This window comes from Gavialis gangeticus, unplaced genomic scaffold (genome assembly GCF_001723915.1).
Source record: "Gavialis gangeticus isolate Ggan-Ray unplaced genomic scaffold, GavGan_comp1, whole genome shotgun sequence".
Taxonomy (NCBI): domain Eukaryota; kingdom Metazoa; phylum Chordata; order Crocodylia; family Gavialidae; genus Gavialis; species Gavialis gangeticus.
Window position 1 is genome coordinate 179877063 of NW_017729024.1, and position 10667 is coordinate 179887729.

General features: G+C 41.8%; 1 protein-coding gene across 1 annotated transcript in view; it reads left to right on the forward strand.

The window, feature by feature from the left end:
• The window catches only part of LIPG (lipase G, endothelial type), a 22888-nt gene extending 13923 nt beyond the window's left edge, over positions 1-8965 (forward strand). Inside the window, exons 4-9 of the mRNA XM_019518150.1 lie at positions 2006-2230; positions 2724-2966; positions 3498-3618; positions 4281-4499; positions 5753-5857; positions 7302-8965. Coding sequence (XP_019373695.1) covers positions 2006-2230; positions 2724-2966; positions 3498-3618; positions 4281-4499; positions 5753-5857; positions 7302-7323 — 935 coding nt within the window. The 3' untranslated portion in view covers positions 7324-8965. The remainder of the gene's footprint in view (positions 1-2005; positions 2231-2723; positions 2967-3497; positions 3619-4280; positions 4500-5752; positions 5858-7301) is intronic.
• Positions 8966-10667: the final 1702 nt, after the last annotated feature.

Here is a 10667-nt window from a genome sequence, read left to right on the forward strand (position 1 = left end):
TTTTTTTTTTTTTTTTTTTTTTACATTTTGGATACTAAACTGACATTGCATCTCTTCCCCTTCTTCTACAAAATATTATTGCTGTGGGATTCTTCTAATATTAGTCATGAGACTTTCTCTTGAAATGGAAAAACCTGTTTTCACAAACTCCTATAGGACCCAATATGTGTTGGCTAAACACTGGCCTATTCTCATACCCTTGTTATCAAAATCTTACATTTCTATTTGGTAGAGATGCCTACTCTATAGTCCCCATATATAAGCTAACTTGGCTGTGACAGTAACTTGTTTCCCATTTGGCTCACATCAGTTATTAAACTGTACCCTTCATTTTTGACACCTACTCTGTCCCCTGCAACCTACTTGCTAGCGCAGTTCCACTAGTTTTGTAGGTCAGTATCCTACTAAAACTCTCCTCTATATACGAGAGGATTTGGATCTTCCAGCCTTGCAAGAATTGTTTAGAAACATGGTGGGGAGGGTTGTCTTCAGAAGAGTATGTTGCCTACGCTACAACCATGTGCCTTCCTTATCTGTTTAGGAGGGGATAAGAAATTCTAGCAATAAAACCAGTACATGTGGGTAATGCTACAGTCTGAATAAACTACTGTGTAATATGGGAAGCACTAGAAATTTATCATCACATGCGGTGATCTCCAAAAGTCAGTTCCTCTATTTGGGGACATAAGGGCCAAATGGGAACAGGTAGTGGGGATTTGTTTTCAAAATTTTGGATGGTCCAGATAGCCACGTTTTCACTCATCTTTAGCTACTAGTCTTAAAGAACCAGCTAGCTATTTCTCTCTGGTTCTCATACCAAGGATCTGTAACATATGGCCTGCAGGCTAGATCTGACCTGTGACTAGGTCCAATCCAGCCCAGGATGGTTCATTCCAACACAAGGTATCAGGGGCACAGAGCTACATCGTGCTGAGCATCTCCCCTGTAGTGCTCCCCTCAGCTGCAGAGCCTACTGCTCACCACATCTGCAATTCCCTAAATACAGAGGAATTGGGAATCTGCCGTGAGAGTGAGTGCAGGCAGCTGGCTGCTGCGAAGAGGGGAGGGAGGTGGATTTTTGGCTTGCAGCCACAGCTGGATCGCAAGCTGCGGCCCACAGCAGCAAAAGGCTGCTGACCCCTGCTCAATACCATAAGGAAACTTCCTAGTGTTTAAGGTACTAGCATGTCTTTACTTTTTAGTTATGCTGGATCCTTCAGTCTTGGAAGAGACTAACTGACTTTCCCTTCCCCTACCATTCTTTCTTCCCAATTGCTTGCTGAACTCGTATGAGGCAGAGGAGATGGTTTAAGTACTGACTTCTACTCCTCTCCCTTCTGATACCACTGAGTTTGTTGCGAAGTTAGGTCTCTTATGCCTGCACATGTTCATCTGGACTGACTTTTCTTTACTAAAGAAAAGGGGCTTCCTCTGCAACTAGGGCCCAGTCTCTGAGGAGTACTGCTCAAAACAAACTCCCACTAAGTCCTTTACACTTACACTTATGCTCCAAGGGTGGTTAATTAGAGTCATACCAAACCACCTCATCTCAGTCTTTTGGAGAACAATTGGCTAAACGTGAACAGCTGGTTCTTTTTCTTATAAAGGTGCATGTTCTGGTGTGCCCAACACACCCCTTTAATGTCAATGGCCAATGTGACTGTTGGTCTCTGAGCACTGAAACGTCTAACTCGCTACACTTGAAATCATTTATTTGTTGCATTATTTAAAAGCACAGCGGATTTGTGAAGATATGTCCATAAATAATTAGGGCAGACCTGAAGTATTAATGCATTCCATTATTTGTACTATTCATCCTTGGTTAATTATTCTTTGACTTAATTGTGATGATGAGTTTTATGAAAGTCTACTCTAGAGGTATGCTTTCTGGGACAGGAACTGGTTGCATCACTATTATTAGGAAAGTGTTGCAGACCTTTTGGCCGTTGCCAATGTTGTACATAACAAAGTGTTTATCTCGTGTCTCTTGTGTTCTCCTTAACAGGCTTGGATCCAGCTGGCCCTATGTTTGAAGGAGTTGAACCTTACAGACGCCTCTCCCCTGATGATGCGGACTTTGTGGATGTCCTTCATACATATACGAGAGAAACGCTGGGCGTCAGCATTGGGATCCAGATGCCTGTGGGTCACATTGATATCTACCCCAATGGGGGCGATTTCCAGCCTGGTTGTGGATTAAGTGATGTTCTGGGAGCAATCGCGTATGGGAGTAAGTTCTGACAAATACTCTGTTTAGTTAGAGCAACCTCTACTCCTCACCAGCTGACTTGCAAAGGGGGTTCCCCATCTGCTCAAAGGCAGACGATAGTATAACAACAAAGCTGCTGCCTAATAGGAGTTTCTTTTCAATGCCTCTTTGCCTCCAAGAGATGAGGCTAGAGTATTTTCCAGTAAACTTACTATAAAACTTCATGAGCTCAGACCACTTTCTACTCCAGGACATTAATCAATGCCATATTTTGCTGGCTCTGAAAACATTTTGTCTGCCTCTTTATAGCAAAACGATTTTTAAAGTGACAGACTGTTTTGTCCAAATGTCTTGTATTACTGTCTTGAACTATGCTTATTTGAAAAATGTAGCTGGTTTTTGGCCAAAATCAGTTTATTTTGAACAGGAAATGGACTAGCTCACTGAAGTATCTGTTGGGGTGGCAAATGGCTGAACTGTTCCTTAAAACCACAACCTTCTCCTTTTTATCTAGGTATTGGGGACGTTGTGAAATGTGAACACGAACGATCTGTGGACCTCTTTGTGGACTCTCTTGTGAACCAAGATAAGCGGAGTTTTGCTTTTCAGTGCACAAATTCCAGCCGTTTCAAGAAGGGAATCTGTCTGAGCTGCCGAAAGAACCGCTGCAACAGCATTGGCTACAACGCTAAGAAAATGAGGAATAAAAGGAACAGCAAGATGTACTTAAAAACCAGAGCTGGCATGCCTTTCAGAGGTACCTATCTAATGAGATTAACTTGAAAGACGGTGCTGATCTGTGGGGATGACCATCTTCCGCTAAGTGTTAATATTCTGACACTGACAGTTTGGCAGAAATGAAAGTACTGGGAGGGCTACATCTGCGTTGATTCAAATATCCAGGTCCAATAACCACTTCAAGGTTGTGAGGCAGCACCTCTTTGTGTTAAGGAAGAAAATTACTATTCCTCCCTTTACATTAACATAAGGGTAACCCCTGACTCTGTATCTGAGCAACACTTTTTAAACAGGAGCATTCTAGACACAAAATGGTGTGGGGGTATTTTAATACAAGATTCAGGAAGTCCTCCAAGCTAAATGACCGAGTCCTGGAGTTTCATCTTCGGCTAAGTCAGTCACTAATTTGATGCTTTCTCCACCTATCAATGCTGTTTTGATATGGAAAATATTTAGTCTCTGGCAACTGGTATATTAGTAATGGAATAGATGGATACCTCTGTTTGCAAATGTGGTTGTAAAGTGTATTTCTCTCTCTCTCTCGCTCTAGTTTACCATTATCAGATGAAAATGCATGTTTTCAGCTATAAAAACTTAGGAGAAACTGAGCCTACCTTCTTGGTTACCCTTCACGGCACGAACAGAGACTCTGAACCCCTCTCTCTGGAAATGTAAGTGAAGAGCAATTTACTCCCTTCCCTATTCTGACCCACAAAAACATTCCTCTTCTGGAATTACACATCTTTGCTTTAGAAGAAGCAAGTGCCCAGCAAACTTGTCTTGGTTCAGGGTGTCTAACTTGCCTTGGGGCTCCCTGTAGGCCAGATCCAACTTGGGGCACTGGGGGCAGCTGCTGTGGTGGCAGTGGCAACAAGAGGTCTGGAGGTGAGGGTCCGGTGGTGGCAGGAGGTTTGAAGAAAGGGTTCCAGGTGGCAGCAGCAATCTTAGATCACTGCCAACAGACATGGCCAGTGGGGCCTTGAATTTGGTGGCAGGTCACACCCAACTTCTGATGGCTTGCCAGTAGCCTCGCAGGCCAGGTAGAGCAGCTGCATGGGTTTGGTCTGGCTTGCAACCCACATCTGAGACCCAGTTTTCATCACCTACGGCAGGGGAGAGCCTGAGGTGCAATGCCTCATAGCAACATTGCTAAACCAGAGATCCGAGTTCACTTTCTTTACTCACACCAGGAACTAACAAGAGCCTGGAGTTAAGCAGCTTTGTGGAATGCCTGATGCACCGTGAAGCTCTTAATTTTCAACACACTTGTCTAATACAGCGTCTTTTTAGTCTCAATGAGGAAACAAGGCTGAGTTCTCTGCCTGTCTTTCAGACTCGACCAAATTGGCCTGAATTCCACAAACACTTTCCTGGTCTATACTGAGGAAGATATTGGTGACCTCTTAAAGATCAAGCTTACGTGGGAAGGGTCATCTCACTCCTGGTATAGTCTGTGGAAACAGTTCAAGAGTTACTGGTCCCAGCCTGAGAATTCCTCCAAGGAGCTGCACATCAGACGTATACGTGTGAAGTCTGGGGAAACTCAACAGAAGTAAGTAGAAAGATATTCTTTTATAGTGTGTTCATGACCTGGGGTGGGTTTGAATCCTCGTTCAAAGGGATATTCAAGATGTATTGAGGACACCAAGAAAAAGTCTCCAAACATTGACCAGCTGGGGAACTCCAGTTATACAAGCAGTGAATATGTCCATTGACACTCTAGTATAGTTTAATGGTTGATATGGTGACACTGCTGGCTGGAAGAACAGCAATTTCTCTGAAAGCCTAACTTTAAAAGAATATTGCTCAGTCCTGTTCAGTGTAATTTGTTTTTTTGTTAACAAAGGTGTTGCTATTGTCTCCCCTTTCACTAATATGAGTGGGGATGGGGCAGAGGGCCGTTAAAGCATCAAATGTTCCTCTGTTGAAAGAAGGCCAATAACAAATGCACCATAGTTTGGCAAAAATCATGGCAATTTTTGTAGTGTTTGCAGAGGTTTAATGAGTTAATACACTGGATTAACTAACAGCTTGACACCCAGCTTTGGAATGCAAATAATGGTAGCACTAAACATACTGGTCCTTCAAGCAACAGGGGACTATGGACTAGTTGAGATTCATATAGGATTCATTGAAGAGCAAATGCACTCCAGTAACCCTCAACTTGTAAAGATGCTGAGCACACGTGACCACACTCCCCATCATGCCGTTATGTTGCTGATTTTATTTTATTCTGTCCATACAAGAAACCCAGACCTATTGTGTGCAATTCGCAGTATAAAATGCAGTTTACAAAATGCTTGTACAACCTGCCCAGACTCTTCAGAGCCCTCTGCACCAGAGCAATATCTTACTGCTTATGAAGAATTTTAATTGTTTTGGCACTGTTCTCTGAGATCTGCATACCAAGGTCTTGGTCTTTTAATTACCCCCAATATTTAAAAGCTAAAAGCACTGCACAAGATTATCTTGAATGTCCTCTAGTAGCAGGTGGAAGACGGTCAGATTTCTGCTGCAGTAGCATTCTTCATATGGAAGTGACTCCGATTACAGCACAGGCTGTCATTTTGACATCAATGCCACAGTGGTATTGGTGCTAGTGGTGATACTGGGTGCTAAGGTGGAGGAGGAACTCATTCCTAACCCCCAATCTGAGGTCACTCTTGTTAGACTTTACATGGTTTGTTCTTTCAGAAAGCTGAGATTTTATACGAGTCTTTCATAATTACTTTCCAAAAAATATAAGGAACTTGCATTACTAAATATAGATAACCTCTGTTCATGGCTTCTGGTTTTTCCTTCCAGGCTTACTTTCTGTGCTGAGGACCTTCATCAGACAAACATCTCTCCTGGCAAAGAGCTCTGGTTTGTGAAGTGTAGAGATGGATGGGAAACAAAAAATCATCCAAGGTAGGGTAGAGACCAGCTGTTCAAAACCTACTGTCTGGTGCCTCTGACTGAACAGGTGTTGGTTTTTTTGTTTTTTTTTTCTCAGTCTTTTATAATGTGGTATTATCCCATATTTCCCAAGATTATAGGAATGTCCACCATAAACACCTCCAGTTAACACAAGATTCCTAAAACACTGAAGATATGTTGTAAAAACATAATTGGCCTGTCTAGACATGTATACAGCAATTTACAAAGCATATTGTAAACTTACATCTATAGATTGCAGACCTACAGCAATCTACAAAGTAGAGTAATAAGAGTTTAAAGCTAGAAGATACGATATGATCGTCTAACCAAGCCACCCTCTTCCTCACCCTACCCTCCTTTCTTCCCCTCCCTCACATACATCTAGTACTCTTAATTCTAGTGCACCCTTTCAATCTACTAGGGCTGGTGCCCAAAATATGACACTTTCATTCAGTCTGGTGTTTAGTAACAAGGATCTTTGATCACTCAGCTGCTTTTCAAAGAAGCTCCAGTAGAGACTTAGGCCTAACATCTATCCAATTTGCTCTTAAAGTCCAGACTGGTAGAGCAGAGTTTGTTTGATACCAAACAGTGTGCAGTGTTTAAAACTTCAGAGCTTTGCCACAGAGCTCCGTGGAAAAGCTTGCTTGCACAGTTACTGTCAAATGGGTGGCAACATTTTTCTTTCAAATGAGCCATGATTTGGTATCAAATGCCAAGTTTAGCAAAAATTGTAAAACTCACAGTAGGACAATTTACAGTTTCACAGATGAAAATTCTAGGGAAAGGCTAACTGGTTTCCCATGAAAACTTTATATTGGAACATATAGTGGTAGAAAGAAATACAGTACCTATAGCTATCCCAGCAGGTAGAGTGGAGGCTGTGGTAATGTCCACAGATTATTAAACTGGTAAACTTGATTCTTCCCAAGGGTGAAGGATCATACTTGGAAATTGTTTTGGGTGCTGGAATATATCACTCTCCATGTGAAATAAGTTTACTCCATAAGCAACCATGTAAGAACCAGGCCCTTTATAGGTACTTCTGTGCGGCAAACAGCATTCTGCAGTTCAGTGGGGCAGGAACTACCATGTTGCCATATCTGGAGAGCCTTCTGCATACAAATCTATTAATCCATTCCTGAACGCAACAGACTGCAGACTCAAATCCAGGGATTCAGGCTTTCATGACAGCCATCTGTAAGTCTAAGTGCACGTTACACTTGGTATAAACTCAGGTTTCCACAACAATTTCCAGTTGTCTGAACACTATTAGACACTTTCCAAGCAGGATCAAATGCTAAACTGCTCCTAGTCTCTGGTTTGTCCACAATATGTCCAGGTCTGTCCCACTAACACTTTTTTTTTCCAAATGCAGAAGATCAAAAATGCTCCAGCTCTTCAGTTCACTAGATATTTCTGCTCCTTTCCTTAGGTCAGCCTTGAATCTGCTCTGAAGGCTTCTCTGCAGACTTGCACGTAAGGACTAAACATGAAATGAAAATGCATAGAGAAGGCTACAGTAGTGAAAAGACACACTCCCGCACAGTCTGTCTCAGCAGCACTTAAGAAAACTCACTATGGAGGACAGCATGTCTCAGAGCTGATGCAGGCAGTGGAGGAGTGATCCTGATGGATTCAGTTGCTGTCCTAGAGTAACTTATTAAAATGACTAAACTCTCCCTCCTTAAAGGAGTCCGGTTAATGTGCATGAACCTGATGATGTATATATTTCTTGATCTGTGTTTATGCTCTGCATCACCACTCCCCCCCACACTTTGGCTTCTGTTAACTGGAAGTGTGGACAAGTTCTAGAGACATCTGTGCCTTGACAACAGCAATATGCCTTGGAGGTTGAAGAGAGAAATTCACTAAACATCAAAACAGTTGAGACTAAGCTATTGAAAACATGTCACTGTGTCTATAGCATAGGAGGTACTATGTGATCTAAAATTGCACTAAACCGTGTGGAAGAACGGAAAGTCTAAATCTGTTTGTTTTTTGTTTGTCTGTTTTTTGGGTTGTGTTTTTTTTTTTTTTAAACTAAGCCACAATGTGTTTTCTTCTATAAACTCCATCTTCTCTACACGCTGTTCAGCACTTTTCCCATTAACCAGTTATTGTAGGTCTGCCTGATATTGTTACAAACGCATAGTATGGTGAAGAGGCCAATATTTCACCACTGTCTTAAGAAGCAAAAGCAAATCTAAATAAGCAGTGATGTTGTTAACAGGTGTTCCTAAGATGGTTGTTCTACTGAATATAATTATCTAAATCAGGACTATCCAGAGCTTATTCACTATTGTCCTGAAAGATTTAGATGACAATTACCCATCTATTTGTTGTATAATAGGAAGGCAGTTGATTGAACTGTATCAAACAAACCTTTCAGCAATAATATTCAGAGGATACAATCGCCTCTAGAAGGAAGGGAATTGTAATGCAGCTGTAGTATCAGCACACACGCTTATTTTTTCACGTGTAACAATATTTGCCTGCAGAAATCATTTTCAGGCTCTTCTTAATCAGTGACTCTAATCTGGCTCCATTTCAGCACGAAGTTACTGATCCGAGTGTCAGATTCTCACACAGCTGTTTGATTCGATATAGCACTTTGTGCTGAATCAGAGGTGTAGTTACAGGCAGGGTGAAGGGTGGGTTTTTAATGCATTTAGGATTATGCTTTGCTTTGGTTTTAACATGCACAGCCTTTAGCACAATGCCAATGCTGCCTGATCCAGTAAATTCAGAAGGCCTTCATCAACCAGGTCATTTTAAAGGGCCAACAACTGTTTTTAATAATCCCGTGCCAACCAAAGTGAAATCATCATATGCATTTGGAGAATAATGTGATTGGTCTTGGTTATGTACAATCATCATTAATTAAAGCCTTTGGTAACTGTGATTTGTCACCATACCATATTTATACAGTGGTCTCAAGGCCCTATTTGTAGATTGTGTTTTTTATATGACTTGGAATGTTATTTATTTCTTGAATGTATATATGGTTAAAAAACCCAAAACCTTTGACCTTTGCATTTTGAGTAAGAGTTTTTATAAACCTTAAACATAAAAATAAAGATGTCTTGTAGAAACTGAGTAGAGCCATTTATTAGCTAGACTACCTTGGAACGTGACCATCTGGTCTTAGGTTTCATTCACCCAAAACAGTGCATCTTCCACTCGTGCAGTGTGGGTCAAGTACCTTTCCTTCTAAAGTTATTGGCTTAAATTTACTGTCTTCATCAGGAACAGGATTTACAATGAGGGCAACAGCAGAAAGGGGAATGCTAACCACTTATAACAAGGTAATTTTGAGTGGAGGCAGGTAAAGATCTCTGTATTCGACTCCAGCTACAGTCTTTTATATCTTGGTGTCTATAGCTTAAGGTTTCCCTGTATTGTAGGTGTGTCTACATTTAGGTTAAACTGTAAATTTAAATATTTTATTGCTTTTTTTAAGAGTGAAAATTTTATAAGCTAGTACAGTTACTCCAGCATCTTAGGTTGACTTCCATTCAGCTTCAACAAACCAGCCTTGCCAAAAAGGGTGAATTCTTGAAAAGAGAACTGCAAAGAAAAATGACTTCTGTATGTGCATGTCTAACTACTAAGCAAGGTGTATCATGTGATACTGCTAGTATTTCATGCCATGGTCATCAACAAACACAATTTTAACAAAACTTCTAGTTGGAGGAGAAGGAAAGAAGCTAGTTATGTTATGGGCTGTTTGGAAATCTGATTTCCCCACCTCTCATCCTGGGGCACAGCTTTACAGTACCAAGCAACTCAATTTATACTTTTGTTGGGTAATTTCTTTGTTTGGAGTGAGCTCCAAGCTCTGCTCCTGCAAATGGAGGTGGGAGTAGGGGTTAACAAAGTGTCCAAATGCTCCATTTAAATCTCGGGCAGTCCAGAGAGAGTGGTTATTTGTCTAGAGACAAATGACTCTAATACCAAAAAATCTCTACAATGACCACGGTTGAGTCCAGCGGGCCAGTGCTAATTTTTAGCAGCTAAGCCAAACCAACTGAGAAGCCCACAATCATTCCATCTGGTTGCTCCCTTCTTCTCTAAGGAGGAGCATGGTGACCGACAGATCACTCACTGGGTTAACAACCTCATCTACTGCATCACCTAAACATGCCTTGGAAATCTGCCGCCCCTGTACTAACTTGCTCAACTTTGCAAGATCCCCCATCACTGTCACATATAGGAATGGGCATCACAATGGCTGCACTCCTCTACCAATGGCATAAAGCTCCCAACGAGGTGGGAAAGTGGACACAAGCCCTTGCCAAACATCTGTGTCTGTTGGCAGTTTCACAGGTTTGGAACGATGCCCTATGTCTGATGAGCAACAGCAGGCAGCTGTGCTGCAAAGGCAGATACTTTACTGACTTAGTGGGGTTGGTTCCCCTCCTTTACTAGGCAGCAAACCTTTGTGCTAGTGCAAGTCCCCCACCTGTGATTCAGTGGGGGGAGCTCTCTAAAGGGTTAGCTCCTGTGCCAGTGTAGACATCGTGCAGAGAGGAACCATTGTGAGAATAGGAGTAATATAACAACAATGGCCTTCTCAGGGGCCTGATGGGGAACATCATCAGAATATTCTCGCATGTATTTCATCACCAAATTCTATTTGCTCTGCATTTTGTTTGTCATTGTCCTTAGGACTTCTGCAAATACAACATACCTGCACTACAGAAGTCACCAGTGCAAATAAAAAGGTTTGGCAGCGGGGAAGCAGACACATGGAGCTCTTGGCTTCTAGAGTAGCCTGTTACTAGTCTTTGCTATTTTC